We start from the raw sequence: 14,173 nt of genomic DNA, 5'->3' as shown, positions 1-14,173 counted from the left end.
TACTTGAAAATGATCATAAATGACTATGGTGCTGGCTTATGTACTTACTATACTATAATTTTTATCATTATTTTAGAGTGTAATCCTTCTACTCTTTAAAAAATAAAGTTAACTGTAAAACAGCCTCAGGCAGGTCCTTCAGGAGGTATTCCAGAAGAAGGCATTGTTTTCATTAGAGATGACAGCTCCATGTTTTTGCTCCTGAAGACCTTCTAGTGGAGCAAGATGTGGAGGCGGAAGACAGTGATACTAATGATTCTAACCTCATGTAGGCCTAGGCTAATGTGTGTTTTTGTGTCTTATTTTTTAATAAAAAAGTTTAATAAGTAAAAAATAAAATAAATAAAATAAAAACATAATAGAAAAAGCTGGTAGAATAAGAATACAATATATAGCTGTACAGCGTTTCTGTGGTTTAAGCTAAGTGTTACTACAAAAGAGATAAAAGTTTAAAAAATTTAAAAGTTTAAAAAGTAAAAACAGTTATAGTAAGCGAAGATAATTTATTATTGAAGAAAGAAAAAATAATAAATTTAGTGTAACCTGTGTGTACAGTGTTTATAAAGTCTACAGTAGTGTACAGTAATATCCTAGGCCTTCAGATTCACTCAACGCTCAGTCACTCACCCAAAGTAACTTCCAGTCCTGTAAGCTCCATTCATGTTATGTGTCCTGTACAGGTAGGCCATCTTTTATTTTTTATACTACATTTTTATTGTACCTTTTCTATATTTGGATGCTTTAGTTATGCAAATGCCATTGTGTTATAACTGCCTACAATATTAAGTACAGTAACATGTTGTACAGGCTTGTAGCCTAGGAGCATTAGGCTATACCTTATAGCCTAGGTAAGTAGTGGGCTATACCATCAAGGTGTATGTAAATACACTCTATGTTCACCCAATGATAAAATTGTGCCTAAAGACACATTTCTCAAAAGGTATCCCCGATTGTTAAGCAAGACATGACTATATAAATACATCAGAGTAGGTGCAAGAATGAGACCTGATTAGTCAGAAGGAGAGTCAAGTCCTTTCATCCTTACAGTACAAAAGAAAACATAACCCAGGCAGTCAAGTTTGGCTACTTCACATTCAGTGGCAAACTAGAGGTAATAAATTTCTAGTTATTCAGCTTAGCGTGTTTAATAGGGGACAAAATTCATTTTCATATAAAAACAATTCATGAGAAAAATTAAAATATTTCTTGATCTAATATCCAATGGTTTATATATATAGATCAGATTCCTATGTAGGTTTTACCAGGTCAGTAAGATTTTTTTTTCCCTTGTGCTTGATACTATTTTAGCAGACAGACATCAGAAGAAGAAAGTGTTGCTAATCTGGGATCAGGTGTTTCTTTAGTAAAATATAGATTGATCCCATCTTGGCAGGTTTAAAAGTCTCATTTCATCTTGAAGGAAATAGTTTGTTGGTTTGAAAACAGAATACTTGTTTCCAATTTTCTTAAGTAAAATAGAACTAATAGCATAGTAACATGGATTTTCAATTGGCAAAGTATTATTTTTAAGTACTCATTATTACTTCATGAAGTCTGTAAAACATTTAGATTTTCACTGATAACCACTTTTAAATTTAATTAAAGAAGACATTCAAAGACTTTTTATATTGAACACAGTGAAGTGAAATTCACATAGATTTTCAAAGGTAGATTTGCTTTTTATTTTTAAGAATAATATTTTAACTAATTATAAAATCATGTTCATTGAATAAAAAATACTAAAAGAAGCACAAGAAGAAAATTGAAAAAAAACTTCTAAGAGCATAACTAGAGATAATTATTAATTAATATTTAGCTTTTTGCTTAATACCTTTTTTGTGCAATTCTTTTTAGAGACTTGAGGTAACAGTGCATACATTATTTTGAATCTGTACTTTTCCCTTTATTCTATACCATAACATTTATTCAAAATTATTAATACTGTTTGGAAAATTATTTTTAATGATTGATATGCATATATATGTATTATTATATCTTTAACTCTTCTCCTTGTTTAGATCTTTACATTGCCTCATATAAACAAAAGATATGCTTCTTTAGACATAAATTTTTTCTTCACATTTATGATTATTTCTTTGGGGTACATAACTGATGTTATAATTACTCTTTAAAGACCTGTCATTCTCAGAATCATACATATTTCAAGTTGTTCTTCAAAAAAGAAAGAAAAACTCATTTGTATTATCAAGTATGACTACACAATCATTATGTATTATCCTAACACATGGATGTTTATGGTAGCTTTATTTATAATTGCCAAAACTTGAAAGCAACCAGGAACCAAGATGTTATTCACTAGGTGAGTGTGTAATTAAACGTGGGCACAACCAGACAATAGAATATTATTCAGTGATAAAAGGAAATGAGATAATCAACCCATTAAAATATATAGAGTGACCTTAAATGCATACTACTGAGGGAAAGAAGTCAATCTGAAAAGGCAACATATTGTACTATTCCATCTATAGGATATTCTGGAAAGGTTAAAACTACAGAGATAGTAAAATGATCAGTGGTTGCCAGGGGTTAGGGAGGAGATGTGTGTGGCAATACACACACATTTCATTACATTCAATGTGATTTAATCTATTCTATGTCCTGGCCGTGAGCCATCCACAAGGGCAAGAGATTTGAATTTTCAAGACTTCTGTCTCCTCTTATGTAAAAAAACAGCAGTTTATTTCAGTAAAAAGAACTACCACTTGGTAGTTGTTTGAACTTGGATAAAAATGACTAAATTTTTCTTTATAAAGTCAAGGAGAGAAAATGTACTGCTGGGCTAAGAGTAAGCATGAAAGATTTCATCTGAGAGGGACAATTTGTCAGAAAATTATGAGGAGGTGCAAACAGAGGATTATAATGGAAGCAGTCTTGCAACATTAACGATATCATTCACTCTCATCAAGTCTGTAATAAATCCACACACACCATGCTGAGGGACCAGTGCAGTCTGCAGCTCCTGGCATTCACCTGCAGAGCTGTAGTCCTGCCCTAAAAGGCGGAGCCCCATCTCTGCTCCAGGGTGAGCACCATGACATGATGCATGTGCTGAGGAATGGATTGGGAAAATGGAAATGGCAGCCCAGAAAGGTGGACAGAAACGACGATCCTAAATCACCTCCAGCATGGTCTCTTATCATGGCCAATTAGTTAATCCTCAGCAAAAGATAGTTTAACCGGTGCAAAGACTAGACTGCAATCACTGGGATAAAATATCCTTTCTGAAAAATCATTGTTTCCTTTATAAAGGTGCCATTAATAAGTGTCATTGCTCTATCCAGAAATTAAACCTAATGCCTACTCTGCCAAACTCAAAATGTAATCAAGCTTGGAGCTTACAGAGCAGTTTTAACCATTCTAATTACTCACTGACTGTGAGAGATTAGGTACATTTCTCCATTAAATTAATATGAGTTGAGGGTATGTATTGAGGTGTCTTTTGCTCAAGAAGTTCAAAATATAATTACAAAGTAGTAATATTATATTTGTATATTTAACGGTGTTGTATGAATGCACTGAGTTATACCATTTAAAGGGAGTAAATTATTTAATGAAGAATATTGAAAGGATTAATTTTAACTTAAATTGAATAATATTGATATAATGGCAATTGGTGGAAAGAGCAGGAACTCTGAAATTGTACAGTCCATGCTTCTAATCTTCCTCATCAGTGTGACATTGAGGAGTTTATTTAATTTTCCTAAGCTTCTGTGTCTTCACCTGTCAAAGGGATACAATATTTGTTATGCAGTATTGTTGTGAAATTCAATAAGGTCTGTCTATAAAGCATATAATCTTGTTAGTAAACTACATGCTAAATAAATATGGGCTCCCCAGCATCCTAAACTTTGCTCTCATATTTAAAGGGTTAGGCCTAAAGGGTTATAATTCAGAGTGTTATAAAAAATAATTGATACTAAAATATCTCAATCATGTAATAATTTAATACTCTGATCATTAAAGACACTCATAACATTTAGAATCAAGAACAGAAATTCCACTCTAATATCCAGACAATTTTTAAGTATTAGATTTTTGAGATGGTTCAAAAAGGAGATTAGCTCTCTCTGACAAATAAGCTCCCTCATTCAGATAGGCCAGAAAGGTTGCTTTCAGGTAATGCAGGTTTTCAAAATAATCAGCTTAGTGTCATCAAAATAATAATGATTGTTGACAGCTAAACTGTTACTCTTAGAAGTTTTATGTAAACCATTTTTATATCTCAGCTTTAAATTAGAATTTCATAAGGAATCTTTATTATCCCTTCATCATCCTAAGGGAATAGGACATTTTTCCTGACAAAATGTACAATATAAAATAATTTTAATTATTCACAGATAATCATGCATGAGAATAATATTTATCATTAAACTTTGCATATGTCTATCCACATCAATAGATTCTAGGCAGTAAAATGTACTTGAGTTGAGGACACAGTTTTGATAAATATTAGAACTGGCTGGGTACCTGGGGGTGAAAAGGTTCATTCAAAAATTACCCTACTAAAGGCCGGGTGCGGTGGCCTAGCACTCTGGGAGGCCGAGGCGGGCAGATCGTTCTGAGCTCAGGAGTTCGAGACCAGCCTGAGCAAGAGCAAGACCCCGTCTCTACCAAAAAATGGAAAGAAATTAATTGGACAGCTAAAAATATATGTAGAAAAAATTAGCTGGGCATGGTGGCATGTGCCTGTGGTTCCAGCTACTCGGGAGGCTGAGACAGTAGGATTGCTTGAGCCCAGGAGTTTGAGGTTGCTGTGAGCTAGGCTGATGCCACGGCACTCGCCCCAGGCAAGAGAGTGAGACTCTGTCTCAAAAAAAAAAAAAAAAAAAAAATTACCCTACTAGAGAGTGAAATGAAGAAACCTGTGGTAGTAACTAATTTTTGGAAAGCACAGTGACTAATGACAGAATACTGCAAAGATGCTATAGACATCTTCAGTAGAGTGAAAGAAAGGAGAAAACTAAACATAGTAACACGTATACTCTCAATTTTAGAAGGTACACTTAAAATATGATAGAAAGAATTGAAATAACTCTATGGCCTGTAGCTATAAAGATATATTGAAAGGATTGATCTTTTTGTAAACATAAAATTATGGATGTGAAATATACTTAATGTTTGAAATGAAGAAAAGCAGGTGGCAATGAAATAAATAAAAATGATTGCATAAGGATCTCCCTTACTTATTCTGATTTTTAAACATTGAAAATGTGATAAAGGATCTGTGTGTGTGGGGGGGCAGCATATATGAGAACATATAGTGGTCTCGATAAATTAATTTAAAAAATTCCTGTCATATTGAAATAAAAGAACTAGAATGCCATCTTTGAAAAGGACACTGCAACAAAATATCAAGGTATTTAATAATAATAAACTATACAGTGATTTAATTGGGTAGTTTGAAAGGAGGGTTTAAGCAGATGCTAAGTGACCAAATGGAGGGAACACTGGAAAGTGACCTCTAGCAATATACGGATGTTTGAACTAAAATTTCCTGGTTCCTTGTCAATCCTAAATGATGATGATATTCAATCCTTCTTGTCTTCGGATTTCTTTTCAGCTAACATTCATCACAATGTTTGTATAAGCCTCTGAGAATTTTTTTCTCCAATTTATTCAATCAACTAATTGTTTCAATTATTACCCACATCTGGGTTTTCTTCACTTCTCAGTAGAACATTCATGACTTTGCTCTCCTCCTTTACTTAATAAATGCTATTTATGTTCCATTCTTTGTTTTGCTGGTTAGATAGCATATCTAATAGAACTACATTGCGATTGGATGCCACCAACTTTCAGTTGGTACTATTATTCTTAAAATTAATACTTTATTATTGTATTAATTTACAATTTTTAAATATGAAGCTAATTTACTTAGAATGAAACTTGAACATAGAATATTGCCTCAACAGAATGGCTGGATTTGATACACCTGCTAGAGTAGCCCATTTATGTTGAATCGCAAATATATCATAGCAATCAACCAAACAACAGTGACTAAAAACCATGTAATTGGGTTATACTGATCTTAGTAGAATGAAGTTTCAGAATCTCCCTGTTCGACTGACTTCTACATTTATCAACTCTGATAGCCAAGATATTATTGTTTACATCTATCTGAAGTCTTTCACCCTATAGTATAAACTGATTTCCTTTTTCTTGGTTTTTTGCAACTGGGTATCTCAATAAGCCAATAATTTTATTTTGCACAAAATGAGAAACACAAGTTATTTCCACAAAATGAGATCATTTCAACCATACAGATCATGCACAATATTGGTCATAATGATGGACTCCAACAAGCATCATAAAACAGGTTGGCAGCTCTCCTTGCTATGCTGAAAATACAACATTTTGATAACAATAACATGTCCAGTATGCTCAAATAAAAGATGTTAACAGCCATATATTTCCTGTTTTGGATGGCAACAGTTATAATAAAAGTGAAATATTTTTTGTCCAGATCAATAATGCCTCCCAAACAATTTACACATTACTTTCTGCTTCTTGCAATGGTGTGGCAACTAGTCTTTAGTATTCTCTGTGGAGATAGATACAAACATAATGTACTAGTGAAAACATAAAATTGATTTTTTTTTTTACTGCTCTAATGTAAGAGGATTACAAATTATTTCATACTTCTCAAGTACACACCACTTAATATGTAGTATTCAGGACTGCTAAAATCTACTTAAGGAATTCTGAATTTCTCTGATAAACTATAAATAACTACAGTGCAATAGAGAGTGTGTTAACTTTACAAACACTATCTTGACAGAATCGTTACAACTTCTGTGCATTTACTTCAGCTACATGCAAATAGCTTTCATGGCTGAAGGAAGGACAGTGTTTCTTTTGATTCTAAAAAGACAAAATCATAATTTAAACAAAAGGCATGACTCAAAAAGAAAAACGAAAAAAAACTACCAAGACTCATTTGGAAACAATCCCTTTTATTATCCCTAAGACTATGTTGGCATTTACATTTTGACCAGCTGAGGTTCAAATTAGATAGCTTCATGGGTGACAGAAACCCTGAGGCCCGTAAGTATCCTGAAGACACAGGTGATTGTTTCAATTAAGTCCCATGAAAGGCTTATCAAGGCTTGATGTCAGCATGAGGCAAGGTATTGGGAGTGTGATGCGTGCAGCCACACAATTAATGCATTTAAATATGTCTTCCTAATTAATTTAAATGCGTGTAGAAGTTTACATGGCTTGAACCTGAAAATTCCCATGGTCTAGTCATTGGATAGAATCAAGGCTCCCTGAAACTAGAGAGCGGATTCTCTTTCAGGAGCTTTTGAAAGACACCTTTTGAGAGAGACAATCAAATAATATACTTGAAATTTCCAAATTTGGAGAAAACTCTATCTCTTTCCATTTTTTTTAAGTTAAGAAAAATGAGGTTGAAAATGTTGACATCAGCAACTAATAGTTTGGCTGATAGTGAAGGCAGCACAAAAGAGTTGGCAGGAGCGTGAACATTGCCCCTACCACATGATAAATGAATCATTAACGAAACCCAGACACTAGTCAGAGAAGGTAGGAGCAGAGCTAAGAACTGAAACAGCAGGGGTAGAGTTGGTGACATTGATGCCAAAATAGTCCCAAATGAGAGGGGAAACCAAGCCAACTCTTACACAAATGAGGGGTTAAGATGCATCACCAGAGAATTTCATAAGCAATAATTTGCCTATTAGCCCTCATCTCTACCTTGAGTCACCCCCAGGTGACTCACATGCCTTGATCCATGCCCTGAACACATATCCATGTCTAGGACATAGTTATTATTTTCTGACTCTAGGAACGTATTGTCTCCTGCTTATCTTTCCTTTGTCTTTAGTTTCTTTTTTGATCAGTACTCTTCAAAATTTGCACTGCATTAGGAAAAATGGAACTGTTGCTCAGCTCATTTTTGTCCTTGGAGCATATGCACCAAGATCGTGGTGCCTTACAACATGGACAGATGCTGGGCTCATTTTCTCTTCTGAAATTCTGTTTCCAAGTTAGAATTAGGTGTTAGTGAAGTGAGAAAGACAGGATTCCCGCTAAATCAATACCCAGCAGAGTTAAAAAATATATATATCTTCCCAGAATAGAAATATCAGTGACGTTAAATTGCCAGCTTTAGCCTCACCCGTGAGGATACAGAGTTATAAAGAATAATGGTAGTCTGGTCAGCAAGTAAAAGATAACTGCTTGTATGTAAAGACATCTGAAGTCTCAAAACAAAGGCAGAATTGTTTAAAACCAAACAGAGAAATTTAAGGATTTAGCCAGAAAATATGAAATGAACTAAACCAGACTTCACTGAAACAGCAAATTTTCCACATCTAAGTCAAGCTTACAGAGTTATTGTATGCATTCAATACACTGAAGCAAAATTCATCAATAAATTAATTATATAATCATTTTTATCATTATTAAATTTCCTAGAATTTTAATTTCTGGCTTATCTTCTGTTTACTGGGTATGTGCTCTAAAAGAATGGGGTCACCGGCTGATGGCAATTATAGACATTGGTCTATGCAGCTCAGGAGACATTCCAAGGTCTAGATTCAATCATGCAGTATGTTATATAGAAGGCAGATATGGGGAGATATAGTGGCATACACTCTATATGGAGTAATTCAAAGGCACTTGTGATTTATAATATTAATGTTAAGTTTAATGTGAAATATTATCTCTAAAAACAGACTCCTTAAATTAGGAGTCTTATACCTTAAATTCCAAGGTATCACAAGCACTAGTTTATACTTACTGGTTAAATGTCTTCTAACTTTCCAATGTATCAATGTGCTATGCTGTCTCATGATACAAATTTCCCACACTTAAATGCCAGGTAGTAATATAATATGTGTATCATGACTAAACATACTCAATGTAGGCTTAAATTAAAATGACTGACTTTGGAATTTAAAGATACATATTTGTAAAGATTGAAATGAATAACTTTTGATTAAAAATTAAAAAAATAAAAACAGAGCTGGACAATCTTTGAACCAAAAGCAATAGATGTAAAATCATGGTAGTACTTACCACGGTGAAATTCATAACTTTCAATATCCATATTGTCATGGCTAAGTTAACTATCATGGTAACCAACAGCAGAAGGACAAAGAAGTATAAGCACCTCTTTCGCCATCCATAAATTCCCACTGGGTAAAGTTGTGCATTCTCAGTCCTTGGCAGGTTATTCTGTTGTGTTGCTAGTATGTATTGTTCTCGTGTCATCTGAAAAATAAAAAAAAGGAGAGAGAGACAGAGAGAGAGAGAAGAAAAGAATCATTAAAAATCAGCCTGTTTTTTTAAAACAGAAGGCACAGTGTACCCAAGAATAATGGTCAGTGAGTACTCAATTGATTTTTATTGTGTAATGAAAATGTTACAAAAACCCTCAAATCATTCTCATCAATGTAGTTTATTAGAGCTGTTTGATTGCTACATATTTACATATGTATGATTGCTGCATATATGTTGACTGCTGCAATATATATAGTCAGGTTTGCCCAATCCAAACAGTAGACTTTTCTTTTAGTAGGATTTGCAGACTGTCAGCTCTACTTCCAGTTATCAACAACTCTACTGAGTCCAAGCTATTCTTGGAATAAGCTTTACCTGTTTTGGAGGGTAGGTAGAGACTAACTGTATCACAAGATTTTTCTGTACCTTTCTCTAAAAATGCAGGATATAAGTGGTTCAGTATATATGTCTCAATAAAAATGCCAATGCATTTGCAAGTATCTATGTAAAGAAAATACACTTTTATATAGAGTTACATAGGTATAGCTATCTATTTAAAAGTTTTATTCAAGATTTTGTTGGTCATTTATCTTATTTGTATTTCAGTGAGTTATTAGAAAAAATGAGCTCTGAAAACACAATGTTAGTATGTGATGATATAATGATATTAGAAGTCAGTTTCGAAAAAGTGGAGATGGTACTCTTTGGTAATGTATAAATTTAGGCTCTAGCATTAATACTTTCGAAGAGGAAATACATTGTTTACTATCTTATACAACTTAGAAATATAGATAAGAAAAGTCAAAGAATATGACTGAGTACTGAATATGTGAGGAGTATGCAATTTTCAGAATAACATATTTAATATCTGAGGGATAGAAACTTTAATTTTTATAAAATGTGATTTCCTATGGGGCAGTAATTGTTCAGTTTTTTGTTTTTTGTTAGGTTTTTCTCAGATTGCTTTTCTTTTTTATATCAATTAAATAATATACCAACATAAATAATGCAGAATAAACTACACAAAAACAAAAATATTAATAAATAATTAAAATTATCAGTAATATGAAATATATGTAAATAAAATTTTCAAGTTATGGTGTTCATGGACCCAATCCTACTCTAAATAAAATGTTGAACTATATTGAGAAATTTAAGAAAAACAATTTATTTGACTTTTTCCCCTTTTGTTTTAATTTTAGAGCTATAATTTCAAATTGCATTAATTCACTGCTAAATATTATGTTTCCAGTTTTTAATGATTGAAACATATTCTGCTTCATATAATAAAAATAGTTGAACAAGCTGAATCATAATTTTAAAAGAATTAGAAGTGCTAATAATAGCAGATGATAAATAGCAAATTATTTCATAATATAAAAATCCTGTTTGTTGTCATTATTATTATTTAAGTTGATATTTACTATTTCCTTGAAACTAGCCATAAGGCTTCAGTTTTTAATTAGACACCAAATTTCATGTAGATGCGAAACTCATTACCTGTTATATAACATAAGTGTTATCACAAATAATGAATGAGCTGTCAAGGATTTTACTTTGCCTGGGGATTTTGATGAAGATTTTATAGTTCTGATAGTGGTTATGATTACAAAGTAGAGAAAACATTATAGGAAGAGGATAGAATGAATAGAAGTTAGCTAAGGGGTATAAAATACAGTTAGAAGGAATCAGTTCTAGTAGTTGATAGTGTAGCAGGGAAGTAATAGTTAACATAATTATTGTTTATTTCAAATTAGCTAGAAAAGAAATATTTGGAAAGTTCCCAACACAGAAAAAGATAAATGTCTGAGGTGATGGGTATCCCAATCACCCTGGTTGGATACACTGAATACAGGTATCAAAATATCACATGTACTCCCCAAATATATACAACTAATATATATCAATTTTTAGAAAGCAGAATTAAAAAAGAAGAATATAGAAGAAATTCTAGGAACTATCACAATTAAAGGGAAGAACAAGATAGAGCTAGAGAAGGCGAAGAACATGTATGCAGGAGGAATGCAGGAAAGGCCAGGAGAGGGCAGGGGATTGGGCCTCGCTGGTGAGGAGGAGACCTTCCCTTTGCAGAGTTGGTCTCTGAAAAGTTCCAAGTCAGTTGCTGTGATTCTTCAGATCATCAAATCCCTTTAATCTCATATTAAAGCAAACTTCTTTTCTAGAACATTCTATTTCTATAGTCTATTTAGACATGAAGGTGAAATTAGCATGCCTTAGAAAAGAAAGGAGAACTTAGTAAGTCCTGAAATAAAACACTCACAACTACAAAGAAAATGGTCTTTCAATAATACAATTGAATTTTTTTTTTTTTTTTTTTTTGGTGAAGCAACAGAGATTCAGTAAATATATCAAATACCTCTAACAATTTTGAAAAGGAAATGGGATAACAAAAGGCCAAAAGAAAAGGTTGTCATGAAAACAAACAAAATGTTATTGAATAAAGCTATTTTTTCTCCTGAAGGAATCCAATATTATTTTCTTAAATAAAGCAGAGTTTAACATTATTATTTTATGTGCCTTCTTCATCACAAAATACTTTAGAGAATCCAAGCTGTAAAAAGACAACAAGGTTAGAGTTTTCTTAAAAAGTTCTTTTTTTCCCTTAAATCTCAGAGATCTGAGTGTTTTTCAAAATCACAAAAGTTTTCAGTGGCTGTTGGAGTGCAGTAGCAGTACTAGCAAAGGATTAATAACACATTAATAATTTTAAGTGATTAAGAAAACTGTCTTAAATTTGAAATTGTACATTCTTTGCCTAAATTGTTAAATGTTGATCCATTTTTAAGTATTATTGTAATTATATTCTCTGAAATACTTTGGTTCCCTTGGCATTATGAAAATTCCATAAGTAAAATAGATTTTTTTTTGCTGAGTGTTTATTGTCATTCTAAAGGAATCTATCAAACAAATGTACAATTTTAGAAATACTTGTTTTCTCAGAACAATTAAATAGATTTTCCAAAAGAGAAATAATCACAATATCCTGAAAGACAGTATCATGGTAAAAGATGTTTCTCTTATTTCAAACTATTTCTCTACCTCATTTGCAATGTTAACTCAATATCCTCAAAATCCTTTCTTTGCAATTCCTTTGGTTTTCAAGGTTGTATTCTCTACTCCTGGCTACTTAATTAGGACCCTCTTCATCTCAGTTTTGCCATTCTGTTTTATATCATATTTCATGTCTCAAAAGCATTCATTAGAATCAAATAATTTCCAAAACTGAGTCTTTCTTAATTAATATCAAGAAAGTCTTCAGCCTTCTTGGATCAAGATGGTTATCACCATTGCTTACATTAATGTAAATGTCTTTACTTGTATCCTCCTGTAATTCAGGGAAGAGCTGGTTTAAATTTTTACTCTGAACTTCGTCTATGAAGAAACATACTTTCGACATCCTGATATGGTGAATAAAATTTTTAGCAAGACATTCTGATATTAAATGAAAGATACATGGACAAATAGAATCAGAATTTGTGAATTTTTCAACAACTTTTCAGTATGGAAAATCTGGCATTCAGAAGGGTTATTTTGTTCAGTCAATTTAATAACACAGCATACAAAGACCAAAAGAGAATGAATTAATTTGGAGTGACCTACACATGGTTCATCACTAATAATCTAGCCCTGGGGACTTCTATTGAAGTCTACTGAGCTGAATGGAATTGGAGAGAAATTAACTAGAGTAGCAGAGAGCATTTCCTACTTATTCTCTTACCTCCTGGAAGCAGACAACAGTTCAAAATATTAAGGTCCAGGGAATGTACTAATTATTCCAATCTAGCCAGCATCATTTCAGTATCTGTATACAAGTACTCAGAGTTGGGTAAAGTAGTTGAGACTGGGCAGAAGACTTTCTTCATTTAATAAAGTATGTATGAAGTCACAGCTATGTGCAGATAGACTTCCAAGATTGATGCATTTGTGCATTTTATATGTTTGGGAAAAAACATAGTAAGCACATAGAAAATATAAATAACAACATACCGAATAGTAACATGCTCTGAAGATTATAAATACAATAATACAATAGATACATTACATAAGTAATGTACTATCTATACATTATAGCTGCTACAGAGATAATAGGCATGGTAATATAATTGGGGGCTGCTTTAAAAATGGTAGAAATACCATTGTTTTCAAAGCAAGTGACACCTGAGATGACACTAAAATGAAGAGATGTAAAAGAGATCTGTATTTGAAGGACTAATTGGAGTGGGTTAAATAGAAAATGAAAAAAAATGAGGAAATGGAGATAGTACAAACAATTTTTGAGGGGTAAAGAATAGCAAATAAACGGTATTACAGATGAGTGTATGGGGTCTGGTGTTGGAGTATTAAATCAGGGGCCAGTACATGTTTATACAAAGGGTGTGAAATTGAAAATGGAAAAGAAATGAGGAAAATTAATATGGGATCAATAATTAAAGTGACAAAACTGTGATCGAGACAAGTCATGTGTTCTCAGTGATGTGTTGGCAGAAAAACTAGACAATGGCAGATCAATCAGGCTGCTGGTCTACCCCAAGTAGGGATAATATAGGCAGGCTGTAATTGTAAAAACCCAATAAGAATATTCCTTGATCTTATTCACTAGTATTCTGACATGGAGGACTTACACTAGCAGATGCAAAACCAAAGATAGCTGTGCCGTGGTTGAAGTTTGCACGTGCCTGGCGTGGGGATAAGTGGCACTGAGACTCACCTCCTCCACAGCATGCTTCCTCAGAGGCTCATTGCCCCAAACTTGCTCCATTTGGATTTCAATGTCTGGGACCTAGAATACGCATAGGTATAAGTATAATCTTCTCCTTTTTTACCCCCAAAGTCTTTCCATTTCTTCAGCGAGGTTTTATTATTTATTTTCTAAAAATTGAAGTGG

General features: G+C 32.9%; 1 protein-coding gene across 2 annotated transcripts in view; it reads right to left on the bottom strand.

The window, feature by feature from the left end:
- SGCZ (sarcoglycan, zeta) overlaps positions 1-14,173 on the bottom strand; it is a 1,069,593-nt gene that overhangs the window by 302,253 nt on the left and 753,167 nt on the right. For both annotated transcript variants that reach the window (XM_012640949.1, XM_012640950.1), the window contains one exon: positions 9,064-9,258. In XM_012640949.1, the coding sequence (XP_012496403.1) occupies positions 9,064-9,258 (195 nt within the window). Of the gene's footprint in view, positions 1-9,063; positions 9,259-14,173 lie in introns of those variants that run through there.

Source organism: Propithecus coquereli, unplaced genomic scaffold, assembly GCF_000956105.1.
Source record: "Propithecus coquereli isolate 6110/MARCELLA unplaced genomic scaffold, Pcoq_1.0 Scaffold159, whole genome shotgun sequence".
Classification (NCBI taxonomy): Eukaryota; Metazoa; Chordata; class Mammalia; order Primates; family Indriidae; genus Propithecus; species Propithecus coquereli.
Note: the sequence above shows the minus strand (reverse complement) of the source record. Positions and strands in the feature narration are given on the sequence as shown.